The following is a 21,666-nucleotide window of genomic DNA, read 5'->3' on the forward strand; positions in this document are numbered from 1 at the left end:
ATTAAGAGAGTGTCTTCAGCGTTGTAGAAGACACCTAATTTTTCTCATCTGTGTTTTGCTTTCTCAGATCATTTGGCATACCACCCCTCAGCAGCGCAGCCTGGAGCACCAGCATGTCCAAAAAAGAATCTGACTCCTCTTCCATAGAGGATACCGGCCAAGCATATGTAGTAGGTAAGAATGCTGACCTGTGAAGAGCGGAGCATCAGAGGTGTAGAGGTCATACCTGAAATACTGAAAGAATGCTCTTATTAATGCGTTGCATTCTTTCACAGGTGTTAGCATGCACAATTCCTCTGGACCACCTTCAACCCCAGCATCTGTGAATGGTACGTAAGGAAATGTGATTCTTGTTCCCACAGATACCAATTATTACTCATTTTTAGCATTCTGTCTCTACAACTCTAGTCTGTTCACCAATATCTCTCTGAGATTGAGCAAACCATGAATATATACAAAAAAATAGTCCAGTCTCTTTTCTCTCAGTGCTCGATGCCTGTGGACCTTGGCTTTGGCCCCGCTCCCACCATTTAATAGCTTAATTCTTGGCACTGAACTCAACTTTCATCCCAGCTTAGCCAAGCTTTTCAGGCTTGTTATTCAATTCTACTAAAGAGGGAGCCCTTCAGCTACACTGTATGTCCTCTTGAACTGATTAGTAGTTACAGTGTAGTGCTTTCAGAGTGGGCTGCGTTTTCTTCCCTGCTTACCAAACTCAAAAAGGACGTAACTGTGTTACAGAAGATGTCATGTATTTAATATGTTTTTTCTTTGGACAGATTCCCTAAAGAAAAAGGTTAATGCGTTACCATCTCCAGAGAGAGAGATCACAACTGTAAACTTGAAGAAAGATGTGAAATACGGACTAGGTAAGAGTGAATGAATATATTCATAAAATTAGTTTTATTTTACACAGTCTCTGCTGTTTTGACAACTGCTTTAAACTGCTTGAAATGCTGGGGGGACCCTGGACATGCTGTATACTTGACAGATTTCTGAGTTAAAAGAAGTGAATAACTCCCCCTTAGGCAACCTGTTGCTTTTCTATTTTAAGGACTTGGATAACCAGTAATTTTGCTGTATGCAAATCTTTCAGCTGAATAAACAAAAATGGTGTTTGCCAGAGGCTGCCTCTACATTTGCATGCAACAGTTTATAGTTTTGGGTTCATACATTTGCGGTGTGTGTTTGTCCTGTAGGGTTTCAAGTTGTAGCAGGAGAGAACTCTGGCCGCGCAGACCTTGGCACCATCATTAGCTCCGTCACTCCCGGTGGTCCCGCTGATATCAATGGCTGCCTCAAACCCGGTATGCTACTTTTTTGTTGCCACTTTCTACCTTCCGTATTCAGATGATGGTGTTCTCGTTGTCTGCTTGTGCTGATGGTTAGCTCTTAAGGTTGTTTCATTCTTGCTGTGAATATGAGTAGTTGTTGTCTGTGTGAGCAACGGTGGTCTTGTTGATTCAGGTGACCGGCTGATCTCTGTAAATGAGAAAAGCCTAGAAGGACTTTCTCACACGACCGTGGTTGATATACTTCAGAATTCTCCTGATGACGTTACTCTCGTCGTATCACAGCCCAAAGAGAGGCTCTACAAAGGTAAAATCAGGGTTACAGGTATAATTTTTGTTTTCATGTGCACCTTGTCAGGATTGATCCTGACTTTTATCCAAAACCTTTTTTGTTCCAACAGAATCTCCTGGAGGATATTCACCCTACCAGCACGGGTCTTCATTTAAGTCCCTTAACTCTGCTCAGAAACAAGAACTGGACTTTGATACCTCCTCAGAAGAGCATGCAGGAACAAGAAGCCCCAGCCCTCTACAGCAAAGTGCTGGCATACAGTCATCTAACTCATCACCAGCTCAACAGGACACTGCCCTCAGTTCTCAAGACTCTAAGACGAGCATTGTGGCTAAAACCAACCAAGCCCCTGGTGGAGTTCAGCAATACCTAGAAAGGAGTGCTGCACCCACTGCCCAACATCCAAATGTAGGTCCTGATCCTACACCACCAGCTCTACCTCCCAAAACTAGAAAATCTAAAGTGCTGGAAGCTCCCAAAGTCTCTGAGCATTCTGACCGTGGAGATTCAGACATGGACGAGGAAACTTATTCAAGTAGTCAAGAGAAACAAAAGGTCAAAAAGGTTTGTTTATTTTTAAATGGACTCATTTTAATGGGTTCCCTGCTTTTATACATTGCCCTAGGCTCTCAATTAGGAGCTCCGTTAAGTATAATACACAGAATTGTGTCTTCTAGTAGAAATTTTCTTACGTTAATGGAACAGAATATGATTGTTTGTTTTCTATACACAAGCATTACATATAACCTGATGCTTGGCACAACTAACTGCCTGTTCTTTATAACATTTGCCTGTCATTGCATTTACACTGTCAATGAAAGGCTGCATTGCAACTGTATGCTGCATGATATTCCTTGTGTTTTTTCACTGTATCGGCTTGTTTAGTCAGTCTACTCACTCACCTTGATTTCTTTCTGCATGTTCAGGCTTGTGATAATTCACTGTAATGCCCTATTCTCTGTTTGCAGGAAAACATCATGGAAAATTTAAATGGTAATGCCTCAGGGGTCAATAGTCTCCATCCAGGAGAACTATATGACATTGAGCTGTCCAAAAAAGACAGCAGCCTGGGCTTAAGTGTCACGGTACTGTTCGGCAAGGTTTTCACCCTTTTCTTTGTTTTGCACCTTCCCCCCCCCCCCCCCCGACTCATCCAGTTCACATGTTGTTTGGTTTGGTTTCATTTCTTATTGCCGTGTGTTGGACGTTCTTGTGGTAATACTAACCCTCATGCATGTCAACTTTATTTTTTTAATCAAGAAGGATTTGAAAGAAAGAAATGTCACAGTATCTCTTACAGTAGGGACTTTAAATGATGTGAGTAATCACTGCTCTAATTAGTCTCTCTGGAATTTTGAATATGATTGACTTGGGTTAATTAAACCACTAAACCATTTTAACAAATCACTTTATTATGTCTTCAGACTGCTGTCACACATGAACTTGTGTTGTTGGTCTTTTTAAATTTTTAGAAGATTTAAAAATAATAAGAGCTTTGTTTAATACCTAAGCAAACTCCAGAATCACAAAATCCACCTAAAAGGTCATTTGAACAAGAGGAAAAGGAGCTTGTGTCATATGGTCATGATTCATAGTGTCTAAAACCAAGTTTTAACTTGGTCTTTGACAAAACTTGCTAAACTTCAAAATCATCATCTACTCCACCTGTGACAGTTCTTATGCACCAAAGTATAAGCTTCATTCAACCCCCGGTCCAAAAAAACTGAAATATAAACTTCTGGTCTTGAATTTTCTGTTAAAATTACTTTAAAATACTTCTCTTGTACAGTTTGATATTCTCTTCACAGTTCTGAAGCCACAATAAAGATAAAGCAGTTATCATATAAAACACATCCAACCCTGCCATCAACCCCCACAGACAAATAAAGAATTATGCATTTTCTCTTTGGCTCATTTCACTAAGAGTTCTGTCATTATCTTAGGGAGGAGCTGGCACTGCTGTCCGACATGGAGGCATCTATGTGAAAGGTCTTATACCAAAAGGTGCTGCAGAGCTTGATGGAAGGATACAGAAAGGTAGACACGGTGTAACAAATATGTAGCACAAAGGAAAAAATGAAATTGGATGAAATTTAGACTCTTTCGTCTTTGGGCAATACCTGTCTGTCTGCGGCTTAGGTGATCGTGTGGTGGCTGTCAATGGAAAGAGCCTGGAGGGGGCCACTCATCAGCAAGCGGTAGAGGCTCTCAGAGACACCGGACAGGTGAGGGGATGACAGTTCCCATGAGCCACCATGTGAGCAGTATCTTTAAATTATGTTGCTGCCTAGCTGGCATCTTAACACTTAGTTTTACTTCCTGCGTGGCTCAGACAGTGCACTTGTTGCTGGAGAGGGGTCACGTACCTGCAAACAGCATCCACGCTCCCCTCACACCTAAGAACACTCCACCATCTGCCAGCACTGGCTACGACAGAAGTCCGACCAAGAACAAGGAGCAGACACTCGAAGCCAAAGAAAACCCAGAGTACAGCTTCATCACACAAGGTAAAGGATGTGGTGTGGTTTATTTTGGGATTGGAGATCCATTTTAACGCACCCTGTAATGCGTTTTCCTGTTTTCTGTGGTCTAATTTCAGTGGTCTAATTATCATTGAAAATGCACAGCAAAGTGCAGGTTGAGGGATTATCCTTTGACCTCTTTCGTAGCACTGCAACAAAGCTAGGTTCAGACATTTAATATTCATTAGGTGCCTTTTTTTTCTCCTGTGCAATTCAGTGAATTTCACGTGTTAAATGCATAAAGACTCTTTTACCCAGGCTCTCAGGGCACACCATGCTATTATTTTAATTTTAAGGTTTTTTTGTTGTTTTTTAAAATAGCCACTTGTCTTTTCAACAGGCAGTTGCAGAGAGACAGATAACCACTTACTATGGCACCAAAAAGGGACTTTAGAATAACCTGACAGGCAGGTCTTTTCGCAGGTTCATTCCACATACGGACGCAGTAGATCAAGCCACTGATCTTAGGAATAGTAGACAACCTCCTCTAACTCTTGTGCAACCATAAGCAATACGAGTTTGCTTTTCTGCAGGTGAGAATGTAAGGGTCCATCCAGGAGATGTAATGGAAATGAATAGTAATTCCTGTACTACTGGAGACTGTTTGCAAATGATTTAAAAAGAAAAAAAAGAGTAGTTTCAGACTTCTAAAGTAAATTTCTACATTATTGAACATATGTGATTTGACATTTACTTTATAGTTACTCTGAATAACAAATTATATTGTCTTCTTTTGCCAACAGCCATCTTGAGTTTTAAAAAGGCTAACAGACTTTTTAAGATATATGCACCATTTCTTTTTGATACTTGTGTCCACCTGTAAACAATCAAATTTGGTCATACAATGTATTTTTTTTTTTTTTAGCAGTGTTACACCAAGACTTACATCAAGATCAAATGAGCATGTGTGTACAACCCATCGTTTGCACACTGCTGTTGTATTAGAGCTGAGTAGATGGGCAGAATCTACATAAATTGCTCTTCTGCAACAAGAGCTGGACTATCCTTTAGTTTTGTGCTCTCCCTAACTGGTTATAAATACAAGTTGGGAATGCACTTTTTGTTTTGTGTATCAGGCGTGTCCTGAAGTTGTATGTTTTTAGTCAGGTTCCTAATATACAATATACTAAATGTTTTACCAAATCAGACTATAAAATCCAGTTTTGAGCCCCCCACACCCCCAAAAGAACATCCTTTCCTTATATTTATTTGCATGTAATTTTAAGAGGTTGGGTACACCGTCTACAGGTTGTTAGTGTATTATATGGCTGTTATTATAATAAGCTATAATTCATTCTGGTTTTATATTTTATCTTATTCTGTGTGACCATTCATCTCCTCACGTCAGATTCTCCAAAAGCCTAGAAACTTTTAAAACTGCTCTTAAAACTCACCTCTTTTCATTGGCTTTTAGAAAGGTTTAATTTATTTGTTTATTTATTTTTTATTTGATCAGCGAGGTGTTTTACGAAATTGTGTTCTATTGTATTTTTATCTGTATTTACTGTACAGCACTTTGGTCAGCCTTGGTTGTTTTTAAATGTGCTCTATAAATAAACTTGACTTGACTTGACTTGACTTGACCATCTATGGCAATAACTGCAAATTCATGTGTTCTGTTTCACAGATAATATGTTTGAGGTGTGCCTGCTGAAAAACACATCAGGGCTGGGTTTCAGTTTTAGCCGAGAGGAGAACATCCCCAACGAACCCCCTGGCTCCAGCATGGTGAGGGTTAAAAAACTGTTTCCTGGCCAGCCAGCCGCAGAAAGCGGTCGTATCAAAGTTGGTGATGTCATCTTGCGTGTCAATCAAACCCCACTCAAAGGACTCTCGCAACATGTATGTAATACACTTTGTCTCAGTTCCCATTCAAGAATCACATCAAAGTTATTTGATGTCATAATGTGTTTGAAATTGTGGTTCCTTTACATTTTGTGTAGGAGGTGATATCCGCTCTGAGAGGAACTGGTCAAGAGGTGACTTTGCTTCTCTGTAGACCTGAGCATGGCATTCTTCCTGAGATGGACACTGCAGCTTTGGTGAGTCACTTAATATTTTCCTCATCACTGAGAGTCTTTCAAGCATTAGTTGAAAACTTAAATTGAACCAAATTTCTTCCTAGACACCTAAGCCATCGCCTAGAAAGACACCAGGGACATTTGGAGAGCCCAGCTTGAACTTAGAAAGGCTCACGTCTGCTCCAGGGAGTAAGAAACAGGGCCCTGTGGAAGACGCCCTGGAGAGGCTGCTACACAGAACCCCTGGCCGACGCAACAGCTACAGCGACAGCACCGATGGGGATGAGGAGGTGGAAGAAGCTTTCAGCGCAGGCTCTGTGGAGAACAGCAGGCAGAACTGGGAGCGGAGTGTTTACCAGACCTCCGGTAGCAACCCGGGACTGGGACGCTACGACAGCAGTGGTCATCTGGATAACATGCACTCAGCTTTTTATTCCTCAAATCTATCAATGACAAGATCAGACCTCAGCAACCGGTAATTCATCTAATGTTAAATACTCGATTAGCATTATCAGTTATAAATGTGATTATTAGTGTTTTTGCTAAATTTTGGCTTTGTGGATGTTTGGTCAGGGGACTTTCATCCCCAGTGGGAACTGATCTGGAGTCATCCACTTTTCCGAAGGTGTCCTCCCTGTCTTCCCCAAGCCCAGATCCCCTGCCTCCTCCACTACCTCTGCCCTTGAACCTCACTGCACCTGGCAATGGACAGGATGGAGATGAATTCGTCCCAGTAAGAACTGAGGAAGGGAATCATAATCTAATCATTTTAGGGTTTCCACTAAAATGTGGATCAAGATGTTATTCCTGTTACTGAGGTTATGTGTTTTTGTTGTTGCTAGGAAGTAGAGCTACAGGTCTCTTTGGTGAAGTCAGAAAAGGGCAGCCTTGGCTTCACCCTCACTGAAGGCAATGATCATGGATGTTACATCCATGACATCATCCAGGATCCAGCCAAAGGAGATGGAAGGCTCAGGCCCGGGGACCGAATGATCACGGTATAAATTCCCATTATTCACTATGTGCCAAGGTGTGAAAAGCGTGTGGATTATCATTATCAGCAGAGGTTTCAGGTGAAATCATTGTGAGACCTTGCCTCACCCTATTGTGTGACGTATTGAGATCAGCTGACGCAAGATGTAAGAGGGCGTTAACACACCTGGGAAGGGATTTCAAAACTGGATTATAGATGGCAGACAGCTGGTGTCGCAGGCCACCCCCTCTGTTCAAGGATGGTCATTCACATGGACATAGTTTGCAAGAGGAGTGAAAAAAGCCATCTATCTGCCTTTTCTGTCTAAAATGTGTACATTAGCATCATTGAAAGATTGACCTTTTTTCTTTTAGATGCAGAGTCTTGTCCTGTTGAGGTGGCTCTTCTGTCTTGTGCCATGTGTTTATGAGGTGGCTGTTTGGTTTTCCTGTTGTTTAGTATGTGTTTGGGAGTTTTGTCCTTGGCATGAGCCAGTTTTTGTCTGAGTGTGTGGCTGGGTTTTCGTGCTCGAAGATAATTTTCCTGAGCTTCTCTGACAAACCTGCTACATAAGGGATTCTCCGTTTGTCCTTCTGTTTCTCCCTAGTTGGTGACCTTCTTTACTGTGCATCTTTGCTGATTTGATGAAAGCCCAGTTGGGATAACCGCATGTTTTAAGAGTTTTCTCTACATGTGTGCGTTCCTTTCTTTTCCATCTGGCTTAGAAGGAATGTATTCTGCCCGGTGTTGCAGAGTCCTGTTTACTCCAAGTTTGTGTTCCAGAGGGTTGTGGGAGTCAAAAAGCAGGTACTTGTCTCTGTGTGGGGGCTAAACTTTAATGTTGAGGTTTCCATTCTCCTCAATGTGCACAGCATGGCCCAGAAATGGCAAACTGTTATCCTTTGTCTCCCCTGGTGACTTTGTTTCCACTGAGTTGATGTGAACAGCCTGCACCATGTATCAGTACCAGTGGCTAGGTGCTGTCCCTTTGAAAGAGCCAAGAACTTTACTTTCTACTAGCTCCATGTAAAGATTGGCTACATTGGAAGACACTGGGTAGGCCATGGCACATCCATGTTTTTGTCTGCAGAAACCCTTGTTGTATTTAAATGTATTTAAATTATGTGGTGCTAAGGCAGAGGTCTAATAGTGTGCAAATCTGATCGGGGTAAAACTAGTTCTGTTTTCTAAGAAGCTGTCTTGCTGTAGTTGATTTTCTGACAGTCTCCACTGCCTCAGTTGTAGGTATGCAACTAAAGAGTGAAACTACATCAATGGACACTATGGAAACTTAAAGAAGTCCAGTTGCTTTTCTTTCCAAGCTCCTTCAATTATTATGACCTGGATGACTGAGAACCTACACAGACATATAGAGGCGGTTATCAAGTACAAACTGGAAACAGTCTGGCTCTCTGTTCCTTTGTGTTTCCCAAACCATTATACATTGAATGAATGTTTTTTGTCTACAGGTGAATAACACTGATGTGAGCGATATGGGCCACACCGAGGTGGTCAATCTTGTGCGTGCTGCCCCTCGGGTGGTTGACTTGGTGGTAGGAAGGGTCTTGGAGGTTCCTAAACCCACCATAGAAGCTCATCTGCTGCCTGACATTTACTTCAAGATGAACCAAGAACCACTGGGTAAGAAACGACCTTGATTAAGAAAAGAAAATATCACTGGTGTGTCTCACATTAAGCCACTAATGTCTTGAAAATCTTCCCAAAGGTTGCATCAGAAATTAGTTCTTAAGAATCAAATCTTAATATTTTTATTCTTTATTCATTCCCCAGGTTTGGTACTGGATGGTGGTAGTGACAGTTTGTACGGGATCTTATATGTGAAAGATATTCTTCCGGGTTCATTAGCCTCTAAAGAAGGAAGCTTAATGCCACTTGACCTAATCCACTACATCAATGGGGCCCCTACCCAGGACCTGACTCTCAGTGAGAGCACTAGGCTATTGGAGCACTCCCCCAGTGAACTCACGCTAAAAGCCACAAGGTAGTCTACACTAAAAAAGAATAACATCTATCCTTTGTGAATTTTTTTTTTTTGGTGCTTGTTTTTATGTTTTTTGTCTTAATAGCATTACACATTACAGAAAATACAAGATCTTAACAATAATCTCGGTAACTTTTATTTTCTTTTATTTACTCTAACAGGGATGGAAAGCCAGTTTGTCCTATGCAGAAAAGGCTTTCTTTTCTCAACAACAATGTTAGCACGACGGTTTCATCCACCATGAATGGTATGCTTTATAATCTAAAGAAATGTGACTTACAGGTGCTCTGATAAATCGATCTAAATAAGAATAGATTTACTCATATCAAGTTTCTTACTTGCCAAATATTTAAAGATGGTGTGAAAACTTTATTTTAAAAAGGGGATGATAATAAAAACTCGATAAACCAAAGTAATAATGGGATAAGCGTAACTGCAACTTTTGTTTTCTGTTTAAGGGTTCCTTAAAGGGGAAGAATTAAGAGATACAGAAGGTCTCGCAGCACTTTGTCCTTTAGAGGTGAGTTTTTTTTGTTTGTTTTTTTAATTATGTTGGTGCCTGGGGGTGAAAACATGTTCTTGTGTTGGTTATGTTTTGCCAAGCAAACAGCTATGAAATATGTCGGTGGAGTTCATCAGGTGTTATTGTTAATGGAACGCAGACAGTTACCCAACCAACAAAAAAAGTAACTTGCTGAAGGGTTGAATGACAAATCAAAGGTGACTCCACATTTGTTTGCTGAAAACGCAGGAAGAGATCATAAAGGTAGATCTGGAGAAGCCGCCGTCAGGAGGTCTGGGGTTTTCCGTAATTGGAGGGGAGAGAGGGATCTTTGTTAAATCCATCACACCAGGAGGAGTAGCAGAGTCCTCAGGCAAGCTGCAAGTAGGAGACAGGCTGCTTAAAGTGAGTGTTTTTGGACTTGGAATGTGCTTTGTTAAACAAAACACATTACATTGTGATTTACTTGTAGATTTATTTTTTTTGTTGTTGTTTTTAACATGAATCTCTTAAATTCTGTGTTGTAATAACACAGAATTTAAAATAATTTAAAAAAGCATTTTCTTTTTGTGAATATTTTGTAAATAATTGGCTACAAAGTAAAGAAAGTATTTTCTGTGGATTTTCTGAGACTGTATACAGCCCTGACTGACTGGCTCTCTGTCTTGTAGGTGAATGAAGAGCTAATGACAGGTGTGTCCCATACCAAAGCTGTCACCACCATCCGTAAAACTAAAGGCCTGGTGCATCTTATTGTATCCAGACCACCAGACCAGAACCCAAACACATACCTGGCCTCTCTACCCATCAACTCCGACAAGTGCAATGGAAATACTGGTAAAATCATGCACTTGTATTTTTTAAACTTTTGTCTCATGAGTGTATTTTTCTTTCTGAATATTTTCTAAAGCAACCTGCTCGTGTTTATTTCAGGTCTGAGTGGCGACAGTAGCATGAAGACTAAGCTGTGTCCTGTCATACCACCTATAGGTATAGCACACACAGGCTGCAGAATGAACTGGAAAGTTATAAATGTGTAAAAAACAACAACAAAACAACATAAACTACATTCCCATATTTCACAGACTATGATGATGAACTAGGAGAGAGGAGAGAGACCGAGCAGGGCACAGAGCTTTCAGAGGACACGGACGGCGATGGCTCTTCTTTACCAGAAGATTCTCCTGAGGTACAAATCAAACTCGCCATTTGAGAAACCACAGAAACAACCGTCTGCTTTTTCTGATGTTGTTTTGTTTGTGTCATTTGATTTTTGTTTGTTTGTTTGTTTGTTTTTTTTACTGCAGAACTCCCGAAAGGTGAGATGGAATGAGGAAAGTGTTGACAATCCACACAATGAAAAGTACGATTTTACTTTTTAGATGTGCACTCATCAGATTTAAGGTTGTACATCATTTATATTAAGACCTCTTGGCTGTTTGTGTTGAACCAACAGCTACCTGCAGATGAGTGCTGGGCAGCCAGACGATGATGAAATCACGTGGGGAAGCGATGAACTGCCAATTGAAAACATGAACTCAAAGTCAAAAGATGGTAGGAGTCAGTGTCTCAGACAATACATGTAAATAATTGTCATAAGTTACTTACAAAACTTTTAATTCCCTCGTTTATGTCTTCGCACAGACGGGCCAATCATCACAGAGGACGAGCTGACCTCTTTGCCCCTTGTCAGAGTGGTCCCTGAAGGCCAGTACACGGGACAAAAGCTCAACAGTGTGGTTCGCATGATGAGGGGACTTTTGGAACAGAAAGTGCCTCTACAGGAGTTTGAAGTATGACTCTTTGAATTTCATTGCCAAAGAATAAATCACAATAGTTTTCATTAGATTTTTCTGAATATCCATTTTCCGTTCTGGCAGAATCTTCAGAATCTCCAGCCGCTGGACGACTGTTTGATCGGTCAGACGAAGGAGAACAAGAAGAAGAATCGCTATAAGAATATTGTCCCCTGTAAGAAAAACTAGCAGTTCCCTATGTGATTACTATTAATAACATGGACTATGAACTGTATATGAACGATGGTTGTAGCCACTGTGACATCACCCACTGGTTTGTAGACTACTGTTGTGAAATGTCAGCTTGAGCATTTTAGTGGTTCCTGTCTTGGTCCATGTGTGACAAACGAAGTGTGGATCTGAAAGCAAAGTCCCTGTCAGAGTAATTGGAATCAGATAATGATACTAACCCAACATATAGTATTGAATTTCAAATATATTGTCACATTACAATAGCATATATTGCAATATTGCAACCCTTTCACAAACCTTCTTCAACGTCACCCTTGACTTCACTTGGCTTCCTATTTTTTTTTAACATGCAGTTCCCTATTCATTTTTTTTCTCAGTGTTGTGTGGATGCAGATATTTTCACATAAAATAGGTGATTTCTTGACTTCCTCTAAATTGGAACCTAGATTTGTCAAACTAAGTGTGCCCAGTGTTGGTTGGTTTTTCGGTTGAGCTGATTACCTCGCTATTCTCAGCAGGCTTTGGCAGTTTGTGACATGAGCCCTTATACTCGTATTATCTCAAGAGTATTTTACTTTGATCTGGACCTCATTTTAAATATTCCATCCTTTTTTTTTGTTTTGTTTTTTTTAGGAAATTCCAAAATAGGTCCATATTCAGATATAGACAGCACTTTCCTGATTTCTTTCTTTGATACCTCCATTATAGTTTTACCAACTTCGTCCCGCATGCTGAATGCTATTTTGGATTGAAAAAGTAATTGATTTATTATACTAGTACTAAAGAGTTATAATTTTATTGACATTTTATATAATAAGATCCTAATATTTGGTGTCCCTATATTGATACAAGTGGAGGAGTTTAAGTATCTCGGGGTCTTGTTCAGAGTGATGGGAGAAGGAAGCAGGAGATCGACAGACGGATTGCTCTACTCTGAGCCGCTGCTCCTCCACATCGAAAGGAGCCAGTTGAGGTGGTTTGGGCATCTGACAACGATGCCCCCTGGGCGAGATTTTCGGGCATGTCCCACCGGGAGGATGGCCCGGGCAGACCCAGGACACACTAGAGAGATTATATCTCTCGGCTGGTTTAGGAACGTCTTGGTGTTCCCCCAGATAAACTGGAGGAGGTGGCTGGGGAGAGGGAGGTCTGGGCTTCTCTGCTTGGGCTGCTGCCCCTGCGACCCAGCCCCAGATAAGCGGAAGAAAATATATTATTATGATACTATGCTTTATCAGTTCCCTCTTCCCCACACCTAGACACTCCACACTTTTAAGATGTAGAGACTTGTCATATGCAAAGCAGTCCCATCTTAAAATAAACTTTCTCTATTAAATAAGACTGACAACTGAAACCACAAAGTTGTCCATAAAATGTTTACTGTCCCCTCATGCTCCAACCACAGCACTTGTGTCTCTTCTCATGGTCTGAGGCTACATCCTCTTTTATTACAGTACATCTACTGTACTTTAATGGCTTTTTTTAGTACTTTTTTCTCTGAATTCAAATTTTAATCCTGAAACTTTTCATGACGTCTCTTCTAGTTGACACAACTCGTGTTGTCCTCGGCAAAGACGGAGGCTACATCAACGCCAACTTCATTAATATGTCGGTGAAGGACGAGAACTTCATGTACATTGCCTGTCAAGGACCCTTACCCACTACTCTGGGGGACTTCTGGCAGATGGTGTGGGAGCAGAAGTCCAATGTGATTGCAATGATGACCCAGGAGGTTGAGGGGGGGAAAGTCAAATGTCAGCGGTACTGGCCAGACACGCCGAGGACGGCAGAGATGGTGGATGACAGATTACAGATAACACTTATCAAAGACCAGCACCTGGACAACTTCGTCATCCGTGTCATCGAGGTCAAAGATGTCCAGGTAAATATGTATCATGTATATCGGTGTATAGATCGATTGTGCAGATAATTTAAGACGGGGATGTCAAACTTTACATCGCAGTTTAGTTTGTAGGTTTATTTTAGTTAAAATGTTTTTTCACATCAAGTTTAATTTTTTAGTTTTATTAATATCAGACTATTACTGTGGTGTAATATGAATGCTAATTAGGGGTGATGGGTCTTATGTTTTACAGCTTTCGCTATTGATAAAGTCCAAAATCTACACACTCTTAATTTTCCAAAGCAGACCAGTGGGCCGGATTGGACTCTTTGCTGGACTGTTTCTCACCCTCTGGCCTTATGTTTGACATCCCTAATTTAAGATGTTTCTACTTGAATTGTCCACATTGACATATGAGTTTCCTTCTTTCCAGACTAATGAAAACCAGATTGTTACTCATCTAAACTACACTGGATGGCCCGACCATGGGACACCTTCACAACCTGAGCAGCTGCTCACGTTCATATCCTACATGCGGCACGTTCATCAGTCGGGGCCTATAATCACACACTGCAGTGCAGGCATTGGTCGTTCAGGGACCCTCATCTGCATTGATGTGGTTCTGGGTCTCATCAGTAAAGATGCAGATGTCAGTATTTTTCATCTTATAAATTTAATAATAACTTTTTTCAGTATCACTTCTAATCTCCTTTTTTCTTTTTCTTTTGGTAGTTTGATATTTCAGACGTTGTCAGGAACATGAGGCTTCAGAGACAAGGAATGGTTCAAACAGAGGTGACTTGGTTTTAAGCTTAGTAGCATTTACACATCTTAGTAGCTCCCAAGCTTTCCCTTACATTTCCCTCTCTCTTTTTTTTTTTCTTTTCCTTTTTCAGGAGCAGTATATTTTCTGCTATCAAGTGATCCTCTATGTCCTCCGATGCCTTCAAGCAGAAGAAAACATCTCAGGATAGTAGAAACCCTGAATCGCTGTCATGTGGAGGCTGGATGACTCTTTGATGAAAGCAAAATAAAAAATGAGAATTGCCAAATTACACTACAAGTTTTGTTTTTCTTTTGTTTTTTATTGCCTTAATCTATTTGATAGCTCAAGAGTAAATCCTTTAGAAGAAGTATATTTTTTACCTGTCCGCCCTCCCCTCCCCCTCTGGCTGCTATTTCCTTTTAGTGCATCTATAAGAACTGCTGATTGTCATTGTAATTATCACGCACGAGAGTACATTGATGTGGGCGGGGGGGTGTTCAGATTTTTGGATACCCTAAAATAATTATAATATGATCAGCGATTTTCTATTTTATGTGGAACAATATTATGTACTTTGAAGCCTATTTTGATGCTGGAACATGCCTTGACAGAATACTATGTCAGTATTTGCTATGTAAATCTATTATACAGTAAACTGCTCACTTCCTGAGGCAAATGATGAAATTAAAAGTGTACATATTCATCTCCTGAAAAATTAAACTGGATACGTTTTAAATAACATGTAGAGGAATATTTCTTTTTTGGGGGTAAAAAAAATGAAATATTTTACTTTGCCTTTTTTTTGCCTTTCTTTTTTTTTTCTTTTTTTTTTAAAGTACATAAATCATTTTAGCATACTTTTGAGAATATTTGTCAGCCTAAATGTGTGCATTTTGTTCTGTCTATAAAAAGATGCCATCACATACTAAACATCACCCGTAGAAGCATTAACCTAACGTGACTTTTCCTTATTTGCTTATTAATAAACACCACTGGAGGGAGAGATTACAGCTTGTATAACTGTGGGTTACTAGAACGACTACATCTGCGCTCCACACAGTTCCTGCACAATTACGGAATAATAAGGATCTTGATGTTGAATCTCTATGGAGGCTATTGACTTTTCAAGAGATAATTAAAGCTGTAGTTTGAGATCAGAGAGCAGACCTCTTTAAACTGTGATTCCAAAATCAACCGTATAAGTAAGTCAACAGTTCAGTGGTCTTCAACAGAGATTACACATTCGAGCCCTTACATTGTGTTAACTGTCTGATGACTCCATTGCAATGTTTGTCTTACAGGTTCTCATGTAATGTATGCCCATACTCTTTATGTAGTGATTCATCTAAAATGCCCTGATTTAATCTACTTGCCTACATCCAGCTCAAGCAGGAGGTATTGGAGCAGAGATGGCTTGTCTTTTACCAGTTTTTAACCACCGTGTGGTGCCAAAATTCAGTGTTTTATAATTGTAAAACAATTCTGGAAATATTGCTATGTGTTCAAACATATTCATGATTGTTTTAAATGGCTGTTTAGTTACCCAGATATGCAAAATAAAGCTTATATTGCCCAATACATACTGGACAGCATTTTTATGGTTGCCTCAAGGCTGGTTTTTCTTATAGGCATACTGTTAAAATGTTTCATTGGCACATGTAATTCTGTAAAAGAGAGGCTTCCCATTGTGTTGTTGACCCAGGGCAATTATCCAAAAGTGTCCAATAAATATTGTTTATATCTCATTGTTAATGCCGTTACTATTTCAGTCAATATTAAGTGCAGTGGTGTTATTTACCTCTCACAGATCATGGTTCAATGACGATCTAATTCTAAATTAGTCAAAACCTGACTTGATATTTAGCAAACGAGTCACTGACATTCTAGTGGGCCCTGACGCTGTCTTTATTATGTTTAATGGAGAAATTCCAGTTCCCTCATTTGGTATATAATCATCAGATTCAGAATTAATATCATTATGGCCTTCATCTTCAGACACAGCTTCATCCTCTATCACCAAAGTTGAGTTCCAGAGCTTTCGACTTTACTTCTGCTGCTCATTTTGTAAACTCTGACAGACCAGTGTGTCACATCTAGCTGCAGAGTATAATGTTGTTAGAGTCCTCTGGGTGTGAGCACACAACCCTCACCCACCTGGTATTCAAACCTTATGTTTGCAAGGAGCAGCCAGCCAGGAAGATGACCTAGAGTGGCTTGTTTCAGAGTATGAACTGAGGGAACTCCACCAATACCCAGTGTAAGAAAGATAAGGTTACTCAATTGTGAATTATGCAAATCAGAGCCAGCCTGCGCATGAGCACACTAACCAGCTGCTTTGGGAGCGGGATTATAAGCATTACAATAATACTTAGGCGTTAAATTCTTTTACTTTTTTGCCCTTTTGTATATTTCAAGAACAAAACATTTAACTTGTTTTCAACATTTTATTTTCTGTAGTTTCATTGTATGTCGTTGTTGTACACAGGCGTTTACCAGAAGTTGCCCATTTGTCATAACTCACCCCATATACCATCTCAGATGCACTAGAGGTGTTTTTGTTTCTCTGTAGATCTGATGAAATGAATCAAGGACAGGCTTAATAAATGTAGGTAAGCCATTCACACTGGCGATTATATAGCCAAATACTACATGGCAGCACATCATGGGAGTGACTGAAAGAGTGTCTGGTATTGAGAGTACTATCTTGATACCAGACGTGGGGGAATCACATGCGTAACACGAACAGAGGCATATTGGATTTGTACCCTTAAGCCCACCAGTTATCCTGGTCTTAATGAGGAGGAGTTCTCTGTTTTTTTGTTATTTTGTTTTTACAATTACCTTGGTCCTTTATTAGGGTCATTGTTTTTGTAGTCGAATAGGTTGACCTAGTCTTTACTAATGGTGCTATATGTTTAGCATTACTGCTGTTGTATCTATTGAACTCACATCCTGGGCCATCTGACCTCAGAAATTCGCATGATAAGGTGGGGCCAGGTTTCACAATGAACTCACCCGAAACTCTGGCTGATTGGGACCCACACCCAGTTTCACACCTTGGCTCAGGCGATTAGAGGATCATCAGGGGGTCCTTTTGTCCCTCTGTGGGGGGATACTCCCACTAGGTTTATATCTGGGACTCTCCACCATTTGACCTTAGAACTGAAGAAGCTTCTCGGATGAGAGGTGAAACGTCTTCAAGCAACTTAAAGAAGTCCAGACGCTTTTCTTTGCAAGCTCCTTTGACAACAAGAAAACACTTTCTCTGTTTATTCTGCTGTCTCTGCTGCTCATCTGCAGAAGTGATGAGTATCTCAGCCTTCCACAGAGTTAGCCTTTTGTTCTCTTAATTTATATGATATAATTGACTTTAAGATCAGTTGTTTGATCTTTTCACTCCATCTCTCCTGTTTTATTTCTCCCTGATCTCACTTGCTACAGTGACTACAATAAAAACATCACGTTTCTGGAACAGCACATATGTGCATGCTCAATACAAATCTCACTGCCAGTAAGGACCTCGGTCACAAAGAGAAAACCTCAACATATAATATACACAATACATAAATCACAGCTGTCATAATGTGTACCAAAATTAGGGATTAATACTGTCTTCTTAGTCGTTACAACACTTTCTGTCACCTAGAGCAGTTTAATGTCTCCAGACCAGCCTTAAAGAAGTGCTCACTGATCTTTGAAAATGAATACACTGTGAGTGTGTGAACAAATGTAATTGTTCTCAAGCCCCATGGATACAATCATAGTCTAACTGTACACTGCAATGTAGTGCAAATAATCAAGCATATATACTGCAGTTAAGAAAAGAGGCAGAGAGGTCTGTGAGCAGGGACCTTTAAAAATGCTAAATTTTCGGTTTTATCTTTTACCAGAATCACACTCTTACTTTTCTGTGTTAATGTATTTTAAGCTAATTGTACCTTCTGTACAGTTTCCTACTAATGGCAAGAAAGTGAAACTGGAATGTGCTAAAAATAGAGAATTGTCCTTTAAAGTGAATCTAAATATTTTCATTCCTCTGTCTAAAAGAAGCTTCATCTCCTCTCTCTGTTTATACCAACTCTCTTGTCTGATTGGCTTTTGGTGACTCAGATTTGAAGTTTGCCAAACAGAAAAATGAATATTATTTTCACTGAATGTTTTCTACCAGTAAATATTTTTCAAACATTTGTTTCCAGTTTCTGTCTTTCCATGTGTTGTCCCTTAATCTGAACTGGACCCAAATGAAGCAGAGTGTAATGACCTCCTATGAGCCATCCTGTCACAGTGAGTGTAAGCTTCAGCATAAAATACTGGCTCTGTGATTTACAATGTGAGCTATTCATGGTGGCCTAAAACAAACTGTGTGCGTGCTCTTGTTGTTAAGAGGAATCATCCTGCGAAGCCAGAAGTCAGTGTCACCTCTGTTTCCTTTTTGTCCAAAGTGAACAGTCGTGAAAAGATCAATTCATACAGAAGTGAAGTGCAGTGGAAGCAGCAGGATCAGTCATGGATGCACCAGTTTGTTTGCAGTCCGTTTTGTGGAACTACCAGGGAGCCTGGAGTGACTGGAGCCCCACTGGATTATCACCAGTAGGAAGAGAGAAAAAAAAACTAACCATGTAGAACCTTTTTGTAGAATCGTTGCAAATTTTCCATCACCCACTGGATGTGATCTGAGAATATTTATACAATACTTACGCAAGAATGCTGTTTGTTGACTTCAGCTCAGCATTCAGTACAGCTATTCCCTCCAAGCCGATCACCAAACTTGTGGATCTTGGAATCAGCACCTCCATCTGTAACTGGATCATGGACTTTCTGACCAACAGACCCCAGCATGTTAGGTCAGGCCATAACTGCTTTACCACCATCACACTCAACACTGGCACTCCACAGGGCTAGAGGGAAGAGGTAAAGCACCTAGCTGCTTGGTGCTGACATTAACCTGCTTCTGAGTACCAGCAAAACCAAAGAGCTCATTGAGGACTTCACGAGAGAGAAGATAAATGGCATCTAAATCTACATAAATGGCACAGCTGTTGACGGGTCTCCAGCTTCAAGTTCTTGGGGACCCACATCTCTGAGAATCTGACCTGGTCAACTAACATCTCCAGCCTAGTCAAGAGGGTCCATCAGCACCTCTTTTTCTTGAGAGCACTGAAGAAGAACCACATACTGACATACTGAGTAACTTCTACCGCTGTGCAATAGAGAGCATCCTGACCAACTGTGTCACAGTCTGGTATGGGAATTGCTCTGTTGCTGACCACAAGGCACTGCAGTGGGTGGTGAAAACCGCCCAATGCATCATAGGGACTCCACTTCCTGCCATTGCGGAGGTCCATAAGAAGATATGTCATTCTCAGGGACTCCTCTCATCCTGTCAATAAACGCTTCCAGCTTCTCCCCTCCAGAAGGTGCTACAGGACCCTTCAGACTAAAACCAGCAGGTTTAGAAACAGCTTCTTCCCCACAGCTGTCACCCTACTGAGCTCAGTCTCCTGCTGAACCTTTCCATCCACACTCACTTAACCCTTCTACACTCCTCCTCCCAGGGACCATGATCATTTCATTCTCAACATTCACTGTATGCTCACATTGGTTAATGCTATAGTTTTAGGACACTGACATAGTATAGTCTCCTTTATACTGCGTACGTACACTGTTCACTATTATAGTCTGTTCAGAGAGCTACGCTTCCACTACTGTAGATATATTCATAGTGCTCTGTAGATCTGTTTATCCACACGCTACATCTGTATATATGTAGCACATCTGTATATTTGTTCATAGTAAACCTCTATATCTGCCCCGTCTGTATAGCAATATAGAACATCTGTATGCTGTACATTTGTCTGTAGTTCAGCTGTATTGTTGGTCTCTCTGTACATAATCTGTTCATAACTATTCCACCATTTATACTACATGTATCTGTATATATCAGTACATCTGTATATTTGCTCTCTACTTAACTTACTTGTATACAGTCTTCTCTTGTTTTGCACTTACTGCTCTTGCACTTCTGATTAGATGCAAACTTTATTTCGTTACCCTGTATGTATACATGTGTAATGACAATAAAGTTGAATTCTAAATCCTATCCTAAATATTCAAATAAATCACAGCCACAGGAGAAGTTTTCAGAAGTGATTTAATTTATTTGCCAGGGCAGAGGCTGGAGCAAAGCAAAGACATTTAGTGGGGTCCAGACCTCAGACAGTCATATGCAAAAGATTTGAATTCAGACGTTAATAATTAAATGAAGGGTAAATAAGTAAAGATGGGACTGAAGCGAGGGAGAAAGAAAAAGTGATGTTAAAGTTTCTTCTCAAAGGCAGCAGCTACAGTGAGCCAGGGTAGTGTGAAATCTGAGAAGCTCAACACTGATCAATTTAGGCTCCCGAATCTAGATTCAGGCATGTGCAGTTGTGAAGAGGCCAGTAAAGAGAGCATGGAGACAGCATCAACATGACTGATAGGCATGATGAAAAGCCTGAGGGCAAGGACGAGAATGAGGGAGAAAATAAACAAAAGGCAGTTTTTCAGAGGCTGTTTGGAAGGAGCAGAGGTGTGTTTGGGAAGTTTATTCAGGTTTGTTCTGATTATGAAGCAGCAGGCTAACCGCCTGGAGCCTCCCAGCTTGGATTCAGGTGGATCCAGCGGTGGAGAAGAGGAGCAGCAGTGCTTTACTATACTCCCTGCCCTCTCTTACCACAACTGCCTTTGAACTTGCCTGGCCTGGCCAGGTCTGAGTCCAGCTTTGCAACTCCAGCCACTACGATTTGCTCTGATGTCTACAGGCAGGTCAGTGGAGCCCTCTGGTGATGGATACATGCCAGTGAAACAGGAGGAGACCTGACAACAGACAGCAGGTTTAACTAGCAGGACGAAGTAGCATGTAGTACTTGAAGAAGGCATCACAGCCAGTCAGTTCTCAGGAAAATGGAACGTCACATAAATATTTCTCTTCTTTGATTTTCATCAATGTATTTCCTTTGATACATTTTCTGTCAATATTTATGCTTGATTAGAAGCTCATAGGCAGTTCCTGTCACTCTACAATAAAATAATGTAAAGGTTACCCTCTCTGCCATCCCACTAGCTGACCTAACTGCCACAAGTAAACTGTGCTAAGATACATTACATGGACTAAGGTTCTTGGCCACATACATATAGATTTACTGGCTGTAGAACTCCCAGTGCACATTTGTTATGCTTCTGTCTGTGGCAGAGGAGGTTTGGAGCTCTGCAGAGCCTTGGTGACTTTTACTGACTATGCACCCCTACCCATTTATTATGAACAAACAGCACAACCGTTTTTGCTTTTTTTCTATAATACACATGTATATTTTAGATTCATACTTATGTGGCAGCTATTTAAAAATATTAAAATTAAGTCATTGGTCGGACCCCGTTAAGAACACACAAGCCACTGTTGGATGTCTGGGGCCTGAATCTCCTCCAT

The 21,666-nt window shown here is 40.6% G+C and overlaps 1 protein-coding gene across 4 annotated transcripts in view; it reads left to right on the forward strand.

Moving 5' to 3' along the window:
• The window catches only part of ptpn13 (protein tyrosine phosphatase non-receptor type 13), a 49,650-nt gene extending 33,871 nt beyond the window's left edge, over positions 1 to 15,779 (forward strand). The window contains exons 19-49 of one of the 4 annotated variants that reach the window (XM_004549686.2): positions 68 to 174; positions 276 to 329; positions 780 to 869; positions 1,200 to 1,307; positions 1,468 to 1,599; positions 1,694 to 2,148; positions 2,553 to 2,684; positions 3,528 to 3,621; positions 3,724 to 3,809; positions 3,917 to 4,091; positions 5,734 to 5,948; positions 6,050 to 6,148; positions 6,232 to 6,602; positions 6,701 to 6,860; positions 6,970 to 7,125; positions 8,570 to 8,741; positions 8,892 to 9,102; positions 9,264 to 9,349; positions 9,561 to 9,622; positions 9,854 to 10,009; positions 10,276 to 10,441; positions 10,538 to 10,594; positions 10,690 to 10,793; positions 10,912 to 10,967; positions 11,061 to 11,158; positions 11,249 to 11,397; positions 11,485 to 11,575; positions 13,137 to 13,474; positions 13,869 to 14,084; positions 14,168 to 14,230; positions 14,332 to 15,779. In XM_004549686.2, the coding sequence (XP_004549743.1) occupies positions 68 to 174; positions 276 to 329; positions 780 to 869; positions 1,200 to 1,307; positions 1,468 to 1,599; positions 1,694 to 2,148; positions 2,553 to 2,684; positions 3,528 to 3,621; positions 3,724 to 3,809; positions 3,917 to 4,091; positions 5,734 to 5,948; positions 6,050 to 6,148; positions 6,232 to 6,602; positions 6,701 to 6,860; positions 6,970 to 7,125; positions 8,570 to 8,741; positions 8,892 to 9,102; positions 9,264 to 9,349; positions 9,561 to 9,622; positions 9,854 to 10,009; positions 10,276 to 10,441; positions 10,538 to 10,594; positions 10,690 to 10,793; positions 10,912 to 10,967; positions 11,061 to 11,158; positions 11,249 to 11,397; positions 11,485 to 11,575; positions 13,137 to 13,474; positions 13,869 to 14,084; positions 14,168 to 14,230; positions 14,332 to 14,409 (4,537 nt within the window). In that variant the 3' untranslated portion in view covers positions 14,410 to 15,779. The remainder of the gene's footprint in view (positions 1 to 67; positions 175 to 275; positions 330 to 779; positions 870 to 1,199; positions 1,308 to 1,467; positions 1,600 to 1,693; positions 2,149 to 2,552; positions 2,685 to 3,527; positions 3,622 to 3,723; positions 3,810 to 3,916; positions 4,092 to 5,733; positions 5,949 to 6,049; positions 6,149 to 6,231; positions 6,603 to 6,700; positions 6,861 to 6,969; positions 7,126 to 8,569; positions 8,742 to 8,891; positions 9,103 to 9,263; positions 9,350 to 9,560; positions 9,623 to 9,853; positions 10,010 to 10,275; positions 10,442 to 10,537; positions 10,595 to 10,689; positions 10,794 to 10,911; positions 10,968 to 11,060; positions 11,159 to 11,248; positions 11,398 to 11,484; positions 11,576 to 13,136; positions 13,475 to 13,868; positions 14,085 to 14,167; positions 14,231 to 14,331) is intronic. The other 3 variants (XM_004549687.2, XM_004549688.2, XM_076886601.1) reach the window with 3 other exon arrangements.
• Positions 15,780 to 21,666: the final 5,887 nt, after the last annotated feature.

This window comes from Maylandia zebra, linkage group LG7 (genome assembly GCF_041146795.1).
Source record: "Maylandia zebra isolate NMK-2024a linkage group LG7, Mzebra_GT3a, whole genome shotgun sequence".
Classification (NCBI taxonomy): Eukaryota; Metazoa; Chordata; class Actinopteri; order Cichliformes; family Cichlidae; genus Maylandia; species Maylandia zebra.